The sequence below is a fragment of the Diceros bicornis genome, chromosome 38 (genome assembly GCF_020826845.1).
Source record: "Diceros bicornis minor isolate mBicDic1 chromosome 38, mDicBic1.mat.cur, whole genome shotgun sequence".
Taxonomy (NCBI): Eukaryota; Metazoa; Chordata; class Mammalia; order Perissodactyla; family Rhinocerotidae; genus Diceros; species Diceros bicornis.
The window spans coordinates 1,001,328-1,026,179 of record NC_080777.1 but is presented as its reverse complement, the minus strand read 5'-3'; the positions used below and the strand labels follow the sequence as shown (position 1 = coordinate 1,026,179).

The 24,852-nt window shown below is 38.3% G+C and overlaps 1 protein-coding gene across 1 annotated transcript in view; it reads right to left on the bottom strand.

Moving 5' to 3' along the window:
- Positions 1 to 2,352: 2,352 nt before the first annotated feature.
- Positions 2,353 to 24,852, bottom strand: part of ADSS2 (adenylosuccinate synthase 2) — a 41,011-nt gene continuing 18,511 nt past the window's right edge. The window contains exons 5-13 of the mRNA XM_058533521.1: positions 16,677 to 16,743; positions 16,272 to 16,379; positions 15,163 to 15,244; positions 12,947 to 13,073; positions 11,507 to 11,661; positions 9,945 to 10,069; positions 8,677 to 8,774; positions 4,789 to 4,938; positions 2,353 to 3,492 (exon numbers count right to left, since the gene is read on the bottom strand). Of these exons, the coding sequence (XP_058389504.1) occupies positions 3,440 to 3,492; positions 4,789 to 4,938; positions 8,677 to 8,774; positions 9,945 to 10,069; positions 11,507 to 11,661; positions 12,947 to 13,073; positions 15,163 to 15,244; positions 16,272 to 16,379; positions 16,677 to 16,743 (965 nt within the window). The 3' untranslated portion in view covers positions 2,353 to 3,439. The remainder of the gene's footprint in view (positions 3,493 to 4,788; positions 4,939 to 8,676; positions 8,775 to 9,944; positions 10,070 to 11,506; positions 11,662 to 12,946; positions 13,074 to 15,162; positions 15,245 to 16,271; positions 16,380 to 16,676; positions 16,744 to 24,852) is intronic.

Genomic DNA, 24,852 nt, shown 5'->3' with positions numbered 1-24,852 from the left:
TAACTTACATTTTCCTATCTACAGGGGAAGGTGAACACCTTTTCACTTTTTGGGCCATTTACATTTATTTTTTCAGTGGATTGTCTGATATATATTGATTTTGCCCATCTTTCTATTAGTGTGACGTTCTTATTTGTGGCAGCCCTTTGTGTATTAGGGATATGTGTTGAAATATTTTTCCCCAAGTTTGTTTTTGTTTTCTCACGTTTTCCTTTTTTATTTTTTTGGTGAGGAAGATCAGCCCTGAGCTAACATCCATGCCAATCCTCCTCTTTTTGCTGAGGAAGATTGGCCCTGGGCTAACATCCGTGCCGATCCTCCTCCACATTATGTGGGACACCTCCACAGCATGGCCTGACAAGCAGTGCATCGGTGCGCACCTGGGATCCGAAACTGGGCCACCAGCAGCGGAGCGGACGCACTTAACCACTACACCACAGGGCTGGCCCTGACGTTTTCCTTTTTTTAAAAAAAAACTTTGTTCGTAGTATTTAAAAAACTTTTAAATTTGGTCAAATCGGTACATTTTTCTTTAAGCTTTCCGAATTTCCTGTTTTTCTTTAGAATGCTCTCCCTGAGATTATGTATTATATTATTTTCATTACTTAAAACTTTTATAATTTAGATTTTTATTCTATCTGGAATCCAAATTTTATATTGAGATTGTTTTGCTATCCTCATTTTTTCAATGTATTCTTTTCCCAAGAAAGGAAATGCCATTTTTAGCCTATATTAAGTTCCCATATATGTTGCATCTGTTTCTGGAATGTCTAGTCCATTTCCCTTATGTATCTGTTCTTTCCCATGACAGTTATCACATTCTTCGATTATAGTAACTTGATAATGTTTTAACATCTGGTGGGGAGAACCTCCTCTCTCAACATGTTCTTTTTTCAAAAATATCTTAGGAATTTTTGCATATTCATTTTTCCACCTAAGGTTTAATGTAATTTTTTCCAGTTACAGAGAACCCCATGGCAATCCTGACTGGAATGGCATTAAGTTCATATACTCATTTGTGAAGGACTGGCATTCCCATTCAACTATATTAATCAATTAATATGTAAAAAAATACACTCAATAGGACCTCTCTCCCCATTGAAACATCTTGTTCTGCCTCCAGTTCTCTTCTACTGAGTTTTAAAACGTAGAGTGCATGTGTTTTGTTTCAGTGATTTTTCTGTGCTCTCCTCATGCCTCCTTAAACATATATTCTCTTTTGTTTTGGTTGTTTGGCTTAGTCTTCCCCCAATTTCCTGCCAACCTCACCAGCCCCACCAGCCCCCCAACCCGTTTTGTTCAGCTGCTCCAACTTTCCAAATTCTTTCCCGTCTCTGGGCCTTTGCACACTGTCCCTCTGACTACTCCTCCTTTGGATCTATTTAAATGCTATTTCTATTAAAGGCCTTCTCGGACCCTTTTCAAGTTAAGATTCGGTTCTCCTTGACGGCAGCTGGCCCTCTCCATCGTAGCACACGACATCACTTATTCTGAATACATGTTGCTTTAACACGCGGTCCCCACTACAATAAATTTCAGGAAGATCGTGGACTTGTCCTGTCATCACCACATACCCAATACCTGGCAGCATCTAGCATATATACTTTTCAATAAAGATTTATTATTTTAATACAGTTGTCTATGATTTTAAAGACTGAACTAGATGTGAAGAACAGATCCTCTCTTCACCAATTTAATGAGCAAACAGCTCACTTTCAAGAGAAATGGGAGAGAATCACTCAAACTGGTCAAAAATGAGTAAATGCCTGTCAACATCAATAGGAGAGTTAAACTTTTTTGGTAAAAAACAAGAGCACTCCTGACTCGGAGAATGGCATCTTTATATCTGCTTCTCGACCATTACTAAAAATATGCTTCAGTATGCAGTGCTTACAGCCCAGATAAGAATGTGGACTTTAAAAGGCTTACTTCTAATAGAGCTTTCACCTCTGGGAGCTAATTTAATGTGAAGTCCAAGTAGGAAGATGAAAGAGTAAGGAGAAATAAAAGCCCAATTTTCATTAGAATAAAAATTATTTATTATATATTAAATATAAATTATTTTTTTTTACATAAAGGTCATTATTGATCAGTAGTGGGCCTGTAAGATCATCTGTACTAACCTTCTTATTTATTGACTCCAATAAGGCTGTTCCTGTTTTAGTATTTTTCTTGAACTAAGTATTAATAAAAATATATGTAGTAAAGATGAGAGATTTAGATCCTTTCAAAGATTCTGTTTTTGACCTCTCCCCACCTTATCCACATATACTGCAGGGATAAAGCTCCTTCTTATATATACTAGTATTATAACTCTTCTCTTATGAGAACAAAAACACAATACACAAAGCATACTAGAAATATCTGGTCCTTTTTAATCAGCTATTGATAGCATAATAAAATAAAGTGGCACCTAATTTCAACATTTAAAATAGTTCACTGAAGGGTAATCTACAACACAATATGTTAAGCCTAATTGTCAAAATAACCCCTCCTTTTTTTCAAGAAAGGCAAAATAAACGCATGATCAAAATTATGAACAATTTGGGTTCATGTGGACACTTATAGAGGATTTTGTAGGCATACTGGCAGGCACAATGTTGAAAAATCAACCCACTCGATCTGGAAGTAAGGGTAAGATAAAAAAGGAAAGCTACACATTTCAGAGTTAAAGTCTGAAATTAAAGAAAAATATCCACCAAATATCACAACAGGTCTTTTAATGACTAATTTTTTTTTAACATTAAGATCACTGCTTTAGGGAACACCTTTTCTCTTTGAACATTGAGTTAAATGTTCAATGTATTAAATAATTTACAGAGAGAAATAAGTTTTGTGTTCTGTACAAATTCAAGGACCCATGAATATAACCGCCTCCCCCCGCCAAAGCTCAAATTTGCAATGGTCTCAGCAGAAAATAAACAGTTCACAATTTAAACAGAATTTATAGCATTACAAAAGTTTACAGAATTCCTCTTTTCATCATTTTTCCTAATAGCAAAGATTACAATGACAGAATTGAATGATCAGAATGTAAAAATATTTGTGCAAAACTGCATTAATTGTTCTTACCATATAACAGAGGTAAAACCTATGAACACACAATGACAACAATGAAAAAAAGCTACATTGAAAGTAACTCTATTTTAGATTCCAAACAACGTGGATTACACTACTACTAAACATTAAAAGAACACGAGGCACCATGAGCAGCAGGAGCATCAAGTGATTCGGCAATGATGCTAGCTAGGAAGCTGGCACTGGAATGTGCCGAAGCTTCTCTCCACACCAGCCAGCGGTCTTACAAGACTGGAAACAACTGTGGGCCTTAAAACTCACTTCGATGTCTTTATTCTTGAAATTTGTAGATCAGAAATGAAACAGCTAAGAAAGTCCTTTTCCGCCTCACAAAGGAGTGTTTCTTGCGTCACTGGACTCCTCAGAAGAGCTGAATCATAGACTCCCTGGATTTACCCACACCAATCCATTTAACTGCAAGGGGAAAAAAAGTACAATGATATTATTAATTCATTTATAACGTTCAATCTCTGGGATTAACAGATCCCCCACTTTTCTCAGTGTCAACATTTTCCTGTTTGTTCTATTCTGTTAGCAGATTGTGCCAGTTTGTAAACGGAAAGTGCAGTCGAGAGCAGCACACGGTAGTTCGTCTTACCATTTCCTGTTTCATAATTGCATGATATTTACAATTCCTCAGTTCCTAATAACTAGGATAGTAAAATATTGGCCCAAACAAGCAGAGACTTAAGGGGCTTTTGATCAAGTTCCTAATAACTGAAAAGATAAGCATCTTTGATGAATGGATGATGCTAAGAGAATACTGAAGTGTCACTGTAACTTTTGTATCTCAAAAAGTAGAACTATCTGGAGGAGACAGTTTTACCTTGCGCAGCCTTAGGAACCGCCTCCATACAGTCTGTGGGACTCTCTACCATCTGCACCACGTGGTAAACCTCTGGTATTTTACAGATGTCATTGTTAAATTCACTGGTTTATATTTCAAAAAATGTTGACCAAGAGCAGTGAGCAAGCGTGCTCACTGAATCTGACATCAAGTGGGGGGCAGCAAGCAATACAGATGGATTTGAGACGAACCACAAATTCAAATGAACCGCAGCACAAAATAAGAATAAGGACATAATAGATTTCATATGGAGGAAACCTCCCACCCACTTCACTTTTCTCTCAAATCTCCATCAGTGCAAATAAAAGGGAAAAGCAATGTGTTAAAAGAAAAACTTCACAGGACTAGTCACAACCATAATGTGGTTATACCTAACTCCCTGGCCAGCTAACATTTGTTTTTTAATAAGGAAGTTTTATTCTTTATTCTTCTCTTACATTTTTTCAAATTAGATTTCCTATTTTTTAGGAACTATTATTTCCTAATATGTATTCAACAAATTCCCCCAACTCTCAAGGGAAGTTTAACTCCAAATGAAAAAACCACCAACCATTTTTGGTGGTGGTGGTGAAGCTACGAAAGGATTTGTTATTAAGAGGGAGAAAGGAACAAGAATGAATGTCACAGGGTAAAAACGGACGTAACGGGATTAAGACAGGGTCAAAAAGGGTGAGACGTAATCTACTGTCTTCAGGCATATGAAGGATTGGAGAAAGATGAATATATTTACTCTAAGGAATAAAACTGTTGTCTATTTTCCTGGGCATTTCTGCAAATCATGAGCACTCTACAATGTGATAATCTCTCTTTAAGTCAAAAGCAGGAAAAGTCAATATAGCTGTTCACAAAGTGTTTATATTTACCTGGAACTCGAAGCTCGTCTTCAATAAATCGAACATAATTTTGTGCATTAACAGGTAGCTCTTTAAATGTTCTTGCATTTGATATGTCTGTGTTCCATCCTGGGAGAGTCTTATACTGAACTTCAACTTTATTTAAGACTTCTTGGTTTGCTGAAAGTTAAAGAGAAGTACATTTGTTCATGGCGGACACTGCCTGCTGTCAGACAACTTTTTGATATATCAGAGGTTCACAATCTCTCATCAAACTTCCTGGAGCCAGGCACGTTGCGGAATTTAGAATTTTTCAGAGTTTACAAAGATAAAACAGTGCATAGACCCTCTGGGGTAGTATTTTAGAATCAAACATATTTCTGCAGCAACACAGGATTATTCACTCTAAGTGGGTAGATTATTACTTCTAACATCAGCTCAAATCAGGTTTTGCTGTCAAATGAGTTTTGGTGCCAAACTAAAAACTTCCCACTTTTAGAACTCTTTCAGATTTCTCCAGTGTGGATGAGGAACTGCAGATCTGCATAACAGCAGCAGTCTCACAGAAATAAGGCTCGCATACTTGCTCTCGTCGGGAAATCGTCCACCACTTTTGTGACTGTGCACAGAAGCTCAGCTGGAAAGTGTCTTCCTTCTCTCACCTCACTGTTTTCTCCATACCCCTAACAGAAACTGAAATGCACTACACAAGGACAGTGTCTCTGACCAGGGACAGTGCAGAGGGTGCGATGGCTCTCTGCCCAGATTTCCCTCTCAAGACTGAGACACTCATTCCCCCTGCTGTGACAACTCACAGTTCAGAATCTCCCCAGAAACTGCCGTCCACTGAAGGGAGCTGCCTCCCTGGAGCAGCCTGTATCCCGCCATTTGTCAATGTGGGATACTTACTGGGACAACTCTGAGGGGGCCCCCCCAGAGCTCCCATGGGATCAGCTGAGTGCTTTTTATGTAATTACTTTGCAGCTCAACTTCTCCCTCTGCCTCACCCTCTGGATCTCACTCCCTCACACGTTGCTCAGAACACTTATGAACAAACTACCTGCATGCGAATCTCTCACATCAGAGTCTGTTTCCCAAGGAACGCAACCTAAGACAGTTGGTGCCAGAGTGGTGTGAGGAAGAAGGCTCTAAAATGGGATCTTGGAGCTGGATCACCGGCCAGCTGCTGGCAGAGAGGACCACCACTGTGGGAGGCAGGGTATGGATAGTCTCTGGCATGCTGTAGTACTGCAAGGTCACAACGTCCATGGGAGGTGAAGTGGGAAGCACACTGGTGGGAACTACAGCACCGGCAGTATCTGAAGCACCGAGAAATAAGCACAACGGAACCATGGAATGGGACGGCTCTAGATGAAGGCCAGTCTTGAACTGGAGAAAGACAACGAAAGATCGATGAAAACTAAGGGTCTTTCACCACTTTAAGGCAAAGTGTGAAAGTCAGAGGGCCTCCCTGGCTGCAGCACCTAGAGAGAATCTCATCTCCCACAGCAGACGGCAGAAAAAGCTGAGGATCAGGCTTGAGACTCGGTCATACAGTCAGCAGAAGCTCCAGAGAAAGGTGAATTCTCAAATCCAGCAAACCTGCCACGACAAAGTCAGAGCCCTGTTTGAGAAAAAGTGGGACCCTGAGACTTTGGAGGGACATCTGGGTTGATGTACATGAAAATCCTGAATGCCTAGCTTTGCCGATGGCCTGCAGAGTGGCCTACTAATTCCTGTTCAAGTCTCAGGCTTCCCCTTGCTTGACGATGATGCAGAAGCTTCTCCCTCACAAGGCAGCATGTGCCCCTCTCAGGTGCTACCCTGACCTCCCCTCCCGACCAGCAAACAATATCTAGAGCCAAGTCACAACACAACTTGGCCAACGAAGCGCTGGGCCAGCTAAGGGAGGAAAGGGACCACATTCTGAAGGATCTGCAGGACTGAGCCAGCATTGACCAGCAGGAGCCAAGGAGTCTGTACAGAACTAGATCCTGAGAGCGCTGGATCAAGGGTACGGCGGGGGGTGGAAAGTAAAGTCAAATACGCAAATAGACTGATATGGGCGTGCTCGCCCATGATCCACCATACAAAGATGATGAAAACATGCTGCTAGGAATGTTCTTGGAAGCTTAGACAAAGTGAAGAACCACACTAAGTAGATGGTTCAGAACTGCCTGTGACAGACAATAGAAGGAATCAGGAGACTCAGCGGGGCGTCTCCGTCCAGCCATGATGCAGTACATGGTTCCAGACTAATTCTCCCAGCATAAACAATGAAAAAACTGAACAAAATATATGACGACTCTTCCCAGGCAGTGGACAACAGGCAGCATAAAACTGTGGTTTCTGAGAGAAAGAAAACTCACAAGCAAGTCCTGAAACCACTCAGCTCTCTGCCTAGGGACAATTTCCTGACCGCTGGAGTCAGCAGAGAACAGTGGTCCCACCGACCTGAGAAGGCAGATGTCCGATTTCAGGGAAGCCGAAGCAGCTAGAATCATCGAGACCGAGTATCAGAGAGGAAGGAGCTATGCAGACCCGGTCCCCCACCCCAGGTCCACGTGAAAGTCCCATGGCTAAAGTTCAACTGACATGCAAAGAATGGGACCATCGGAGGCTTACCAGTAGCAGCTGTTACACAGTTGAGTGGGACAAAAATTCTAGGGGTCAAGCAGTGCTGGTGGAAGGGAAGGGACGGGTGCGCTGGAGCTCCAGGACCGCCAGACTGGAGAGATCTCTTTCCGTGTTAACTCTTCTGGCGTCCAGCTGAGACACCAGAAAGGCTGCTCCTTAAAAGTGAAAACCACACTCTCAAGTAAAACCTCCTACAGATCCCCATAATGAAGCCTAAAACCAAGCTCTGCCAAGATCACAGAGGAGACAGAATTAGGAGACTAACTCACATTGGGTTAGAGAGCTTTGGGAAAGAGCCTGGGTTCTCCACATAACTATGCTAACAAAGCATAAACCAAGTTCTACAAGTTCAAGATGATTAGCCTGTAATTCAACTGTCCCCTAAAACAAGAACCAATACTCTTCAGAGGAAGATAAACAGAATCCGAGTCTCTACAACAGATTATCCACAATGTCCAATTTTCAACCAAAAGTCATTAGACAGAGAAACAGTGATCCACAATCAAGGAAAAGAACAGTCAAGAGAAACTGAACTGGAGATGGCTCAGATGTTGAATGACTTTAAACATGTTTCTAAGAACTTGAAGCTATTCTCAATTCCCAAGGACTGGTTGTTATCAGCAAGTCACAAAACCTACCAGCCTACCAAGTTTCATTAAGCTAGTCAAGATTCCTTCATTTGGCATATTCTCAATCTTACAGGATCACTAAACAAATTAACAGTTCCTATTTCTGGAAGCTGGAAACATTTTTGGAACTTCCTGAGTAACTGAAGAAATCATAAAACTAAAGATACACCTGAAAAAACACACTGCTTCAAGCAGAAGTCTCCGTACCTCCACCCTCTTTAGACCCAGAATAGAGGTTAGAGAAAATCATTCGTGTGGCCTGAAGGACAGGGTGGGTTAACGTATGAGGAACCTGCTTACCCTGACAGGCAGGGCTCTTTCCCCTACCCCATATTTCTCAAGGAAGGGAGGAATGCCTACACAGAAGTTACTTCAAAGCTGGGGAGATGAGATTCAGAAGCAGCATCACTGGGCTGAGGCACCACGCCTCTGCTTTCGTGTTTTGAGTTTGAGCACATGCTTGCTGTGACCCAGCACCCAAATGAAAGCAGCTATGAAACAAATGCCAGCAGTAAGTGTATATACTTGCACGCTTCACAAAAGACCTATCAAGCCTATGGCTATATATCACACAGTATACAGAACAGCTTTATGAAACTGCTCTAACACATTCACCTAATAATACTTTTTATACATAGCCTAAAAAGAGTACCTGGGAAATGAGGTATGATTTCACCATCTAATTTGTAAGCAACTCCAACTTTTATTTCCATAAACATGTCCAAAATATCCAATTTGGTAAGTGCCAACCTAATTTTGGAAGAAAAGGCAACGTTAAAACAGCAAACTCTTACAAGCCCTAACTTCTATCTTGGTAAGAAGTAAAGGAAAATTCATACAAAGCTAAAAGTTCCAAAGCAATTCTGAAAACTGGTTAGGCTTATATTTTAAATCACACCACACATAAAACGCTATAAGACAACATACTGATGGAATTCCCTCATGATAAAAAAATGACTTAACTGACCTACTAGTAAGTTACTTTTCTAATAATTATAGTAGATTTCCACCGATTAATCCACACCCTCCTGCTTAGCTTTCTTATGATTGATCAACATTTGTGAGATGTAAATATGCCTGGAGTAAAGGATGCATTTGGTGACTGTGGGACACAGCAGAACTCACTGCCCCACACGGATGACCGCAAGATATATGTATGTTCACCCACATGCCAGCAGCCCTCATTTCTTCACTCTGGTTACCATCACCTCCACCTTTCTGGTCAGAAATTGTCAAAGGAGAGTGAGGAAACCACACCACGGACTTTTTAATGATACATCAAAATCTCCCAATGAACTGACTGGAAAACAGAGTTTTAAGGGAAAATCTGTAGAAATTAGATAAAACACTAGGTTTGGAATTCTCATCCACCAATTATTGTTTTATCCTTTATTCTGTTATCTACTAGAAGTTAAGCTTAATTAATATAGACAGGAATACATTTATTTACATATTTTATGTATATGTGTTAGTAACAACTTTTACTGAGCATTTTCAGTGAGCCAGGCAATGTCCTATATGCTCTCATTACATTCTCATCTAATTTTCAAAACAGCCCTATAAAGTAGGTAATACTATTATCTAGATTTTAAAAAAGATGAAAAGGCACAGAAAGATTAACTTGCCCAAAGTCACACAGCACAACGCATGGATCTGAGATTTGAATCAAGAAGTCGGACATCCATCAAGCCCATGCTCCCATCCTTGGATGTCTAGGAAGATAACTTGGGGTCCCTCTCGTCATGTACCCTTCCCTTATATCTTGGTCTACTTCTACGTTGAACTACAATTTCATTTGGAAGCTAAAGAGTGAAATTTTTCTGTTAGGGTACTAACTCAAGTTTGCACTCCACAAAATTTAACGTGTGGTCATGAACTGTCCTATTATTTCCCGAAATAAATGCTTCTAAGAATACTCACGCAGTAAATCCATTAATCATATGAGCATATCTGAGCAAGACAAGGTCCAACCAGCCACACCTTCTTTTCCTCCCAGTAGTTACACCAAACTCTCTACCCCTTGTTTGTAATAACTCTCCAATTTCCTAGGGAACAGAAAATAGAACTTTAGGATTAGAATACCAATGCTGTAAATCCAGTAGAATTATACTTAAGATCATATAACAAATCAAAGTCTTTTTGAGATAAACATCTTTCAGAAAATAACTAAGTTGAAGGTAGAATTCCAAAGAGATGATGGATTTTATGTGAGGGAAGCATTATTTAGAATAGAATGAAGGTCCACTTTTTGCTTCATTTTTTAAAACTAATATTTTTTATGATGTTATATAGATAACTTCTTAAAATTTAGATTAACATATAAAAAATATAAAGCTGCATTTTAAAAACTCAGTTGTTAATAAGTATTTATTAGAATAGACAAGTTAAGCCAGTTGTTCCAAGAACAGCTGTAGTATGATGATTTTCCTGAAAACCAGGAGGCAAACTCGCACCTATTAAGTTTTTGATCACAGTGCCCTTTTTAAGAGAATTAAGTTAAAACAATGCTCAAAGATCTAAGATACAGCCACTCCCTACAGCCTAATTTTCCCATCTGTGATCTGTCTAGTCCCTAATTTACACCTTTCTGATTAAAGCCATCATTTCATTATCTCTTGTACTCTGATATCATCACAATTATGGCTTTTGCAAAATGCTGCTTGGTCAGGTTGGAATCCCAGCCCTGTCTGTCTGTGTGGCCTCGGGTGAGTTACTTCAGCTCTCCGGGCCTGTTTCCTCACGTGTAGAATGGACAAAAGGATGGTGATAACACCCAGCTCCCTGAGCTGCTGTGAGGATCCAGAAAGCTTCCAATTCGACAGCACTGAGGCAGTGCCTGGCCCGAGTCACCAGCACCAAGTGCTGGCTGCGACGAGACAGTGTCTGGAGACCACTTTCCTCCGCCCTCGCTCCTAATAAGCTCTTGGTGACAGGCAGTTGTTATTTTTAACTTCTTCCTTCTCCTCCACTGTCCTAATCCCTTCATAAACCCACCTTCTTCAGCCTTGCAATTACAGTCACCCTTAAGGACCCTCTAACCCCTCCTCTTTTGTTGCCAAGCTGCTGCCACTAATAATAAAAGTGTGTATAATTTTTTTTTTTTTTTTTTTTGTGAGGACATCAGCCCTGAGCTAACATCTGCCAATCCTCCTCTTTTTGCTGAGGAAGACTGGCCCTGGGCTAACATCCGTGCCCATCTTCTTCCACTTTATATGGGACACCACCACAGCATGGCTTGACAAGCGGTGTGTTGGTGCACGCCCAGGATCCGAACCAGCGAACCCCGGGCCGCCGCAGCGAAGCACGCGCACTTAACCGCTCGCGCCACTGGGCCGGCCCCTGAATTTCTTTTTTAATGTTGCTCTGATCAATCTCATACATTAAGTGAAATGCACCGAAGACAAGAATTCATTAAGGAAAAAAAAAACATGAATTTTTATTTTAAAACTTTTTGGATCCGATTTACTGAGAAATAGGCTCACATTATCTTGCTCTGTAGGAAAGGCACCAATACCAACTCTAGTTGTATAAGCTTTCACAACTCCATACACTTCTCCAACATTTTGAGGGGGCATACCCAATCCAGTACAAACGCCTCCAACTGTACAGTTTGAAGAGGTTACAAAAGGATAAGTTCCTAAAAATAAAAACAAATATTAAAATATATATACACACAGTTATACATTATTTTAAAACAATTACTATGAAAATTCTGCATTTGAATATATTCTAGGTATTTGACAGACCTGAATATAACTGTTAACTGCCCTCTCAAAGCCCCAGTGTTTTCTTCTTAATTCTTTTTGTCTCTTTTAATGAGATAAAAACACAGGTGGTTAGAACTATAACTACAGCGCTTACACTGGAGAGGCTCCTGGAGTTACTCAGCTCTGCATGGTAGGTACTCACCTAATGGACAGCTAAATAATGTAATGCAAAAGCCCCAGTGTTACTCCACTATATGCACTTATAATCTACGTATTTTAACGGTTTCCTGTTAGTTTAAAGCATACTCCCTGGTGTGAATATCTAAGGTACAGCAGCAACCTGGAGTGACAACAGCACACTAAGAATTTTGTGCTATTCAGCATTTCCCTACCTTTTGATCTCTATTCAGGGAATCCTAGAAATGACACAAGTAAGCTAAGAGTGGTATACCCCCCCCCACAAAAGATCCTCTTCTTACTTAAACTATTCACTATGCTAATTAGACACTCTGCTTTCTTTCCAGACTGGATAGGCATATTATGGTATCAAAAACCCATATTTACTATATAGAAATGCTGTGTTTAAACCGGTTTACTTGGAGTCAAAAGCCCGAAGGAATGTCAATAAAAGCTGAAAACAATCAGACTTATCCCGAGAGACCACGTTTAGATGGAAAGGCCTACGAACTAACGGGACAGTAGTTTGAAGACCTTAAGCATTAACTTTTTGAAGATGGAGGCAATACTCTAAATCCATTCAGAATCTCATGCCCAGGGAGTTAATTAAACAGACTTCCACAGATCTTAGAATATGCATGTTTAATAACAATGTATATTAGTTCCTGATGTTTAAAAAAAGGCAGAATTAAAGACAAAGATCCTTTCATAGGATTCATTTAATCATCTTACAGTTTCAAGGAAATGAGGTCTGGAATTGAACCAAGAACCAAACAACAAAAATCAGTTTATAGAATCCCAAACCCACACGGACCTGAATAGTGATTTTATTTTTCTAATGAACTACAAAACTTAACACTTGCATTGTGGTTTCCACAATATTCCTTTAAAGAAGGGTATAGGAGGACAAACTTCCATCATTCCTGAATATAGAAGCTAAAAGCCTTGTTTTAAAACCCCTTAATGCTAACATTAATTATTTATATCTTAAGTACTGTAGGGCTCAGTTAAGCTCCCCATAAGTCACATCTTACTTACCAAAATCAATATCTAGTAGTGCTGCATTTGCACCTTCTACCAAGATATTCTTGGGTGGTCCATGTAGGGCCTCATATAGGAAATAAACTCCATCTTTCACCATTGGTTTAATCCTTTCCATATAACCCTATACACAAAAACAAAAACCAATTTGAATCTATACAATAAATTTACAATATAACCAGTACAAGTACAAATCACCTGACTTTATGACAGTGAAAACAGCCAAATGCCAAGTAGAAAGGGGTTGGTGATGGTGCTCACCTACCGCAACATTTGGATTAGCTTTGGTCTCTCACGCTGACTCTCCAGAACCAGAAAAGAGACACTAGCTCCAGAGAGGTAGAGACACGATGAAATTCAAAGGTTCTATATTAACCTCACTGCCAATAATGATGACAACCTTCTGAATAGCCAAGTACTCATACTTCATAAACCAGCTTTCAGGAAAATAAAAAGAACTGACTACATTACATTGTGCTTTTATATTTTGTGAGGTATCTAAAAAGGTGCATTTGTAATCCATGTAACCATGAGTTTTGAAATGAGTTTTGCATCGGGGTGATTCTCAAAATGTGGTGAGGGCCACAAGCGACATTGCCAAGCATGCAAATCTCAATAATTGATTGCTAGTATTCTTTCGCCATTGTACTCCATTGTAGCAAAACATCTCAGCAGTATTACTGGTAGATAATATCAAATACCATTTTACACGTGAGCATTACAAAACTTTCTCAAAATATAAAGTGTTAACAATACTGCTTAATTGTAGAATTCAATTAAAAATGTAATAAAAACAAGAGTTCCCCCAAGGCCTATAGTTAATAAAACCTAGTCTCAACTATGTTTAAATATTTAGCCAGCTAGTATGGAAATTCCAAAATCCACTTACGAACCCACCTGACTATATTATACCATTGATCAAAGAGTATGGTCCCCTCTTGGCTCTAGTCTCCAATCTCATGCTTATTCCTGTTTTAGTCCTTTTTTTGTGCCTGGAATGACCATACTATTCATCACACCCCTTGTCCTTCAAGTCCTGATTAACATATATCACCTATTAAGAATCTTCTTACCCAGTTCTGTTCATTATTACTCATCTATGTTACGTTCACATGGAACATGTTAAAAATAGAATCTAAAAGCCATACCCGTACTTTAGCACATAAATATTTCCAAGTTGCTAGTAATAAATTTTAAATATTTTTTGCATGACAGAATGAAAAGAAAATGGCAGTCTATTCTAAGTGAATCAATACACTGAAATCCAAATACCTAATATTTAGAATGTTCCTTAGAGGTCATTTTTTTTAGGAATTTAGTGAGTGGACAGACCTAAGGGCTGCAACTGTTCTAGAATGGCATATGAGGCTTATACATTCCTATTCAGCTCTGGAATTGATGTTCATACTTATTTACAGAAGAGGAGCAATGAGATACTCAGGAAATAGCCTGAAATTCTCCGAAGACAGTGGAGGAAGGGAGGGTGGAGAGGATGGGAGACTTGACTACTGACTGACTCAGGCAGCACTGACACCTAGCAGTTGCCAACTCTGGCCTCATCTTTGGCCAATTATCTGATTATCTCTTAAGAGCACAGTGCTAAAGAGATTGACCCTATGGGTTATCATTCCTAAGTGGGCTGGTTAGCTTGAAAAGTTACCATCCCTCACTTGTCCCTTTGTTATCTGACCTCCACATTATTATGAGTGATTTTTATATAATACAAATCTAGTCTTTTTTTTGCTCAAAATTATTCAGTAGCTTTTCATCATCTCCAGGATAAAAGCTAAACTCCCTATCACTGCACATAAGACCAATGTAAGACCAAGGATTCGGTCCCTACTTGTTTCACTGTATTTTCAGGTCCTTCACTCTTGCTCCCCACACAATCTTTTGTTTAAGTCGCATCATGAGAAGTTACTCAAATACGCCGTGTCCCTTTAAGCCTATATGCTTTGAGACTTAAACAGGACAAACAATTCACTTTACCAGTTCTTACCTATAATACTTTACACATATCTGCATGGCACTTATTATACTACCAACCATTTAACGTGTATCTTCTCAGTCATAATATAAGGAAATTAAAGACCGTATGTTCTTTATTCTTATATTTTCAGTTCCTAACACAAAGCCTAAATGAATGAAAGATCTAGATGCCAATTTGGCAAGCGAGTTTTAAAAAGAACATTATAAAAGTCAGAAAGCATTACCTTGAGTTTTTGTAATTCACCTTCAATGTCTATTTCCAAAGTGGGGTATATAGATTTGTACTGGTTAGCCAGAAATTTGAACCTGAGAAATATAGATAAATCAAGATGTTACTTCTGTTTAAAAATATTCTGAATATCATTCAATTCAAATGGTTTGTGTAGATAAGCAGTCTTAATAACAAATTAATCTCCAAACTAGTTACATTCTGAGAAATAAAATCTAATAAAGAAGATATCAGTCACATGAAGAAATGGAAACACTAAAAATATTTTTTACTCAAGTTTAGGAGTATCAACAATATAATTAAGGTGATGTTGGGGGGGGGATGACTGAAATCTGTAACCACACGACTATATCCGAATTAATTATATGATACTATGTGAAAAACAGAAGGGGACAGTCCACATGATGCTTTTAAAAGAGACAGAGGCAGACATTAGCAATCTGTCTCTAAGGTTCTCAGTAGAGGGGCCCCACAGTGCAGACACACTGCTGACTGAAAATGGATACAGCACGTCATACTTCTGATGCCAACGGTGATTAAACACAACCGACAGACTCCTCATCACTCAGTCACCAGATAGCTCTCTGATGATGACCAGCTTTCCCATGGAGACTTTTCTACGGAGACTAAGTGTCAATGTGGCACTGCTCTTTCTCAAGGTGAGCTTGGTACACGACAGTTCACCAGTACCTGAGAGGCTAACTATCTCTAGGTGGGAGACATAATGGAGTCTCTGGACCTGAAAAATCTGAGGACCAAGGAAGGCTCTAGGGTGTGGTGACCCCACCAAAGGACTGAAACATCCCTCTGAAAACATCTCTATTTCTTAGCAAACCACTCAAAACTCCAATCCTTAGTTATAATTTGGCTTTGTCTTCTTGGGGCACTGCTATGGTACCGGCATCATGTGACTTTTCACGAAGTTAATCTGAAATTAAGGACCAATGAGAACGTAACAAAAAATAGCTTTAATAGTCCAAAGAAAACAAAAAGGCGAGCCACCACTGTTCGACCTAGAACACTGATTTTACCAATTTGTATCCTGGGTTTTAAAAATCCTAAAAATCCATTCGCTCTTTCCATTTTGAAACTCAAGTTAGTTACCTCTCAGAGAAGCCATCAAAGTCAGAAACAAGATCGCACATCCTCAGTCCACTGCGAGCAGCTTTGGAAGAATAAACTGGGCCAATGCCCTTTTTTGTGGTACCCAAACTTAAAAACAAATCAAAACAAGCTTTGAGTTAGACAAGAAAGATGCAGCTCTTGTGGTGAGATCATCACAAGGAATGAAGTTATTATGACTGTTTTCTGTTTTTGTTATTTCCTGTAAGTTTATTTTCACAATCCTATTGATTTTCTCTGAAATCTAAACAGGATATTTTAATATTTATTTTTCTTAAACCTCTGGCCTAGAATTTAAACATAAGGTTCTGGATATGCTTAAGCTGTGTGTATGCACATGCGCGTGCGCGCGCGTGCGCGCGCACACACACACACAAAATATCATACTTTTTTCCTGCTTGTTCTTGTCTCTGTTGTTCCTGGATACCATCAGCTGCTTGATGAAAATCAAACACTGAGGACAAAAAGAACAAAATCACAGTTGTTGTTGAAACAAATACAGGAAAGCAACACATTGCATTTTAAATTACTGAAGTTATAAATCCCTTCAGCCTAATTTCATTATGACAAATTAAATGGATACATTTTAAAAGGCAACAATAAGAGTGGAAGTGAAGGTTATAATGCCAACTGGTAGATTAATATGACAATATGCCTGATCCTTCATTCCTATTTATTGCAATCTACACTAGTTTAAAAATGAGTCATTAAGAGGGTAATTTTGGAACACCCTACCCTACAATTCTATAAAGCTCAGTTTACTAAGATATCCTTTTTTCTTCAAATTCTGGACACCAGAAATTTAGGAATTATTTTGACATGTCCCTCTCCCTCATTAGTCCCAAGCTTCCATCATCTCTCACTAAAACTGTGGTCTCCTTATGAGTGTGGCTATGTCCACGACTGTATGTCTCTAATTCATATATTTTAACGTAGCCAAAGCCATCTTTCCAAGACACAGATATGATGCCACCACTCCCTTACCTTTAAAACTCAATGGCTCTCTATTGCTCAAAAGAAAACGACCACTCTTTTACATGGCCTCCTTGCAGTCTGCCCTTCCATCTTACACTAGGCTCTGCCCTCTTTCTGCCCTCTGGGCACAAGGGCATTCTTTTCAGTCCTTGGCTACAAGGCAGGTGCTTCTCCTGTCTGAACACGCCTCTCCCTAGGCCTACGTGCACAATCAAGCTCGCTCGCTCTCTCTCCTACCAACACATTGTGAGTATTGGGACCGTGTCAGTTTAGATTACTTGTTGATTTTCTGTGCCTACACGTTCTCAAATATTTACTGACTGAATAAATAGCTTGTTTATGGAATAGGCAGGCCTAGAATTTTGGTCTCTGAACTTTTAACCAAGGCTTCTTTTTTTAATTTGTTTTCTAAACAGCCTTATGGGAATACAATTTACATACCATAAAATTCACCCATTAAAGTGTGCAATTTAATCATTTTAGTATATTTAACCAGGGCTTCTTTTCATAATGTTATTGTTTCCAAATAAGCTGAAATGTGTCAATGTTAAAAAGAACGACTGATATAAGCTTCCTGGAACTAGTGGTGGCATCGGTAGAACAACTATTTAGAAGCATCAGAAGACTATAGTATTACAGCATTGTAGTTACAGATGGTGAAACTAGAAAAATTCGAGGAAACCTGACCCAAAACCACCCTCTGATTAAGCCTAGCCCCTAAAGCCTTCGAAGTACTCTGCCCTGATCCCTCTTTCGAGACACTACAGAATTGTCAGGGCAGTCCTCTCCCCTGCTTGGGAAGGTTAATAACCACAGCCGTGTTTGATCAACAGGTTTCCCTCGTGGTCTGACACTTCTTTACACTAGTTAATCACAATACAGGAACTAAATTTTTATGGTGTGATTTAAAATTATTCTGTAAATCACTATTTGCCTCAGTGTCACAGAACTAGGTAGCAAAAACATCACCAAATGTTGGCATATTGTACACCAAAAGACATCTACAAGAATGTTCAGAGCAATATTATTTGTAATAACTCAATATTCGAAATGACTCAAATTTTCATTAATGGTAGAATGGATAAATTGTGGCATATTAATTCATACAATGGGATACTATATGGCAATGAAAAAATAAAATACTGAATCTCATACACATAAAGTTGAGTGGAAGTCAGACACAACAGACTACATAATGTATAGTTTTATACAAAGTTCAAAAACAGACAACACTAATATATGGTGAGAGAAGTAATACAATCACGCACCACGTAACTGATGCTTCGGTCAACAGAACGTATATACGATGGTTGTCCCATAAGATTAGTGCCACATAGCCTAGGTGCGCAGTAGGCTATACCATCTAGGTTTGCATAAGTACACTCTGATGTTCGCACAACGATGAAATCGCCTAACAACATATTTCTCAGAACATCTCCCCGTCATTAAGCAATGCATGACTGTAACAGTGGTTACCCTTGGTGAAAGGGAGTAGATAATGACTAGGAAAGGTCATGAGAGTAGCTTTTTTTAACTGAGATACACCTGACATATAACAGCTTCAGGTATACAACATAATGATTCGATACCTGTATCTATTCTGAAATGATCCCCACGATAGGTTTAGTTAACATCCATCACCATACAGTTACAAATTTTTTTTCTTGTGATGAGAACTTTTAAGATCTACTGCCTTAGCAACTTCCAAATATACAATATAGTATTATTAACTATAGTCACTATGCTGTACGTTATACCTCCATCCATTTTGCCCACCCCTTCCCAGCCTCTGGCAACCACCAATTTGTTCCCTGTTATCTATGAGTTTAGTTTTTCTTTTAGATCCCACATATAAGTGAGATCATACAGTATTAGTCTTTCTCTATCTGGCTTATTTCATTTAGCTTAGTCACTTAGTCCTCAAGGTCCATCCATGTTGTCACAAACGGCAAGATTTCCTTCTTTTTATGGCTGAATAATACTCCATTGTACCTATATACTACAGCTTCATTATCCATTCATCCATCAATGGACACTCAGGTTGCTTCCATGTCTTGGCTATTGTAAATGCTGCAATAAACATGAAGGTACATATATTTTTTTCAAGTTAGTGTTTTCGTTTCCTTCAGATAAATACCCAGAAGTGGGATGGCTGATCACATGGTAGCTCTCATTTTAATTTTTTGAGGAACCTCTATACTGTTTTCCATGGTGGCTGCAATAATTTACATTCCCACTAACAGTGCACAAGTGTTTCCATTTCTCCACATCCTCACTTGTTATCTCTTGTCTTTTTGATAATAGCCATTCTAACAGGTATGAGGTGACACATCTCACTGTGTTTGTGATTTCTATTTCCCTTATGACTAGTGATGTTGAGCATCTTTTCAAGTGCCTGTTGGCCACCTGTATGTTTTTTTTTTGAAAAATGTCTGTTCAGATCCTCTGCTCATTTTTAAATCAGATTGTTGTTTTGCTATTGAGTTGTATGAGTTCTTTATATTATATATTTTGGATATTAAGCCCTTATCCAACATTCATTTGCCTTTCAGTATGTTGCCTTTTCATTTTGTTCATGGTTTCCTTTGCTGTGCAGAAGCTTTTTAGCTTGATGTAGTCCCATTTGTTTATTTTTGCTTTTGTTGCCTTTCCTTTCGGTGTCAAATCAAAAAAATCATCACCAAGACTGATGTCAGGGAGCTTAATCCCTATGTTTTCTTCTAGAAGTTTTATGGGTTCAAGTCTCACACTCAAGTCTTTACTCTCATTTTAACTTAGTTACTGTGTATGGTGTAAGATCCAGTGGTCCAGTTTCATTCTTTCACGTGTGGCTAATTTTCCCAACACCATTTATTGAAGAGACTGTCCTTTCCCCACTGTGTATTTTTGGCTCCTTTGTTGTAAATTAATTGATTATATATGTGTGGGTTTATTTCTAAGCTCTCCATTCCACTCCATTAATCCATGTGTTTGTTTCTACGCCAACACCATACTGTTTTGGTTATTACAGCTTTGTAATAGAGTTTGACATCAAGGAGCATGACACCTCTAGCTGTGGAGGTGCTCTGGCTATTTGGGGTCTTCTGCGGTTCCATACAAATTTTAGGATTGTTTGTTCTATTTCTGTGAAAAATTCTAATTGGAATTCTAATTGAAATTTTGATAGGGATTGCACTGAATCTGTACATTGCTTTGGGTAGTATGGACATTTTAACAGTATTAGTTCTTCCAATCCATGAGCACAAAATATCTTTCCATTTATTTGTGCCTTCTTTAATTTCTTTCATCAATGTCTTACAGTTTTCAGTGTATAGGACTTTCACCCCCTTGGTTAACAAAATAGCTTTTTAGTGTAGCAAGAAGGCTCTGCACAATAAGGTGTATAATAAGGCGATTAAAGGGGTAAAATATGTGTAAACTTCTTGTGCACTTTGCTGTATTAGGTTGTACATTAAAATGTTCACTTACTTCTAACACATGGATTCTAGACCTTGGCCAATAGAAAGCTATCATAGCCTACAGGATCATGTACTTTATTACCATGTTCCTATTTTGGTGCCCAGCCAACAGCCTTTCCTATCGACTTTTGAGAGACCAGACTAGTTCTTAGGAGTTATTTCATTAAACTCAGACTTTGCAAATCAGTTATGACAAGACTGAGACCTTGGAGTTCGCCATTTCTTTTGAATAAAAAAGCATCTGCATTTCAATATTTATTTTATTTTCTATGTTCAAAGACGTTACAGAGGCCACTAGCAAACCACAAATAAATGGCTGATGGAAAGCAGGTGAACCATATTTTTCAGAAATTAATTTAGTAACTTGCCACAGAGCTAATGTTTTTCTTAGGTTTTTATAGACCCCAGGAAGCTACTAGTGTAATCAGAATAATTACTTTCATAAAGCTTCATTGTAGCAGGGAGCCTTAAAACCTCCACCACTACCATTTTTGAAAGAACAGTCTTTGTCTGAAGTTTCTTGGAATGTCTCTTCTGTTTTCTACAGCCCAGATATTGAAAACAAAAAAATACCACCTTGGGGATTCCATCTAATTTTTAAAATTGCAGATAATTGTGCACCTTTAGTGGTTAAGTTTTATTAACACCATTTTATTATTTTTCATTATTTATTATAGATGAGTTTTATTAACACTATTCATGTTACACTGTATCAATGTGTCCAGCGTGAGCCTCAGTACATGTAATATCCACTTTGCTTGCTTCTCATACCTCCTCAGGTCGTGTTTTTTTAAGTTATTATTATTTTTTAATTGTGGCCAGTTCACATGAGATCTGCCCTCTTAACAGATTTTTGAGTCACAATGCAGTACTGTTCTCTATAACCTCACATCAGCCTTCCAACCTCATTCAGCATCTCTAGAACTTTCTCATCCTGCATCTCCTTCAGGTCTCTACTCACACATCATCTTCTCAGTGAAACCTCCTCAGCCGCTTCTACAGGTCCCCACCCACCTCCTCCAAACTTCTTGACTCTACCTGGCTCCATCCTCTGATTCACCTTTTCTCCTCAGAACTTACCACTACATGCCATGGTGCATTTACTACTTATTTATTGTGTTTATTATCTGTGTTCCCTACTATACTATGCGCTCCATTAAGGGACTTCTATTTGTCTCTGCTACTGCGGGTTCTCAGTGCCTGGCACCGTACCTGGCAAACAGCACGCCTTCAAGAGATAGTCGTTGAATCAAAGAACAGACACACAACAAACCTGGATTTCAAATGTTTAAAAATTTCAGTCTCAGCCATTTCTCAAGTTTCTTTCTCTCAATATGCATCTCTTATATTACAAATTTTGTTATGAGATTCAATGAGACAGGGCACAACTGCAATGTAATGTAGTTCTTTGCATACTTACTTAAGTATGCTAATGTAAAGAACTGGCCAACAACTTACTCATTTTTAAATTTCTTAAAGGAAAATTGTTCAAAGCAAAAGTATACACAATGTATTATGGCGCTTATAACAATGTAGATGTAAAATGTACGACAATAACACAAAAGACTGGACAAGGGAAACTGAGTCATTTTGTATTAAGGAGCTTAGGTTAACACGTTATTTTACAGATCGTAAGAACTTAAAGATGCGTATTATAAACCCTAGGGCCACTACCAAAATTCATAAAATAAGAGGCATAGTTAATATGCTTATAGTGGAGATAATATTTAAAATATTAAATCTAAAAGAAATCAGGAAGAGAAAAACAGATGGAACAAACAGAAAACAGAGCAGATATAAATTCAACCATACTGACAATTAACTATACTAAAAGTAATTGGTCTAAACACGCCAACCAAAAGGCACATGGTCACAATGAATAAAAAGCAACTATATTTTGTCTATTATAAACGCACCATAAATATAAAGACGTAGATAGGTTAAAGATTATCAGAGGATGGAAAAAGATATGCCATGCATAAAGATACACCATACTAATCTTAAGAAAGCTCTAGTGGCTATGTCAATATCAAAGTAGATTTCAAAATAAGGAATATTACAAGAGGTAAAGAGGATATTTCATAATGATGCAAGAGTTAATTCATCAAAAACATAATTTTAAATATACACGCACCTAACAGCTTTAAAGTATATAAAGCAAAAACTGACAGAGCTGAAAAGAAAAACAGACAAATTCGCAATTATTGCTGGAGGTTTCAACACGCCTCTCTCTCAGTAATTGACAGAGCAAGTAAACAAAAAATCAGCTAGGATATAGAAGATTTGAACAACACTATCATTCAATTTGATTTAATTGACATTTAAAAAACACTCTATTCAACAAGAACAGAATACATATTTTAAGTGCACGCAGAACATTAACCAAAATGGTCTATATATAGATATACTGGGCCACAAAACAAGTCTCAACAAATTTAAAAAGACTGAGATCATACAGAATATAGTCTGTCTCCAACAAAATTAAATTAGAAATAAATAATAGAGAGAGATCAGGAAAATCTTCCAATATTTGGAAATATAAACATCATATTTCTCAGTAACTCATGGGTCAATCAAAAATCACAAAAAAAATTACAAAGTACTTTCAACCAAATGGAAATAAACATACAAAATGTTAATATTTGTGGAATATAGCTCAAATAGTGTTAGAGGGAGGTGTATAACTTTAAATGCTTACACAGTCATGCATCACTTAACAGGAATACGTTCTGAGAAATGCGTTTAGTCGATTTCGTCGTTGTGCGAACAGCACAGACTGTACTTACACAAACCTAGATGATACAGCCTTCTACACACCTAGGCTCTATGGTCCTAATCTTATAGGACCGCCATCTTATATGCATTCCATCATTGACTGAAACGTCGTTATGTGGTGCATGACATTATTAAAAGAAAAGTTTAAGGTCAATGATCTAATAAGCTTCTAAGGAGACTAGAATAAGAGAGCAAATTAAACCCAAAGAAAGTTGAAAGAATGGAATAATAAAAGCTGAAACCAATGAAACAGTAAACAAATAGAGAAAATCAACAAAATCAAATGCTTATTGTTTGAAAAAAACAAAAATCAATAAAACGGATAAAGCTCTAGTTTGACTGATAGAAAAAGAAGATACAAATTACCAATACTAGGAGTGAAAGAAAGGACATCATTGCAAAGTCTACAGAAATTAAAAGGATAATACATAAACAGCAAAAACCTTATGCCAATAATTTGACTAGCTGGATGAAACGAATACATTCCTTGAAAAGACAAATTACAAAAACTGATACAAGAAGAAACAAAAAAAGTCTAAATATGTCTATATCTATTAAAGAAATGGAATTCATAACGAAAAGCATCCCCACAAAGATTCTATCCAATATTTAAAGAAGAAATAATACTGATCCTACACATACTCCTTCAGAAAAATGAAGGCACTAAAACTAAAGAACAAGGCACAGAAAGTAAAGAAAACTATGGAGCCAGCCCTGGTGGCCTAGTGGTTACCAAAGTTCAGCACACTCCGCTTCGGTGGCCCAGGCCCAGTTCCTGGGTACAGAACCACACTGCTTATCTGTCAGTAGCCAAGCTGTGGCGGCAGCTCACACAGAAGAACCAGAAGAACTTACAACTATACACAACTATGTCCTGGGGCTTTGAGGAGGAAAAAGAAGGAAAAACAAAGGAGGAAGATTGGCAACAGATGTTAGCTTAGGGAGAATCTTCCCCTGCAAAAAACAAAACACAACAACAAAGCTACAGAACAATACCCCTAGGACTGGAAAAACAATATACCTTGATCAAGCGGGGTAGGGCACCTCAATTAGTGGCTGGGCATATATATGAACAAAACAGATAACACGGACACTGCCTTGTGTGAGGTGTCATGTCCCTGATTTACCGATGGGGGGAATTAGCGCCTGGAAGATAACTTGCTAGAGGACACACAGTCAACATTTGGCTCTAGATCCCTAACATTCCAAACCTATAATTCTACTATACCATACTCTATATCACCCATCATTTCACCCATCATACTTTGTACCAACTTACCTCATGATTTTATGGAAATTTGGAAAACAATAAATTATATTTTTAAGCATCTACGTCCCAGGGATGTGCTCAGTTC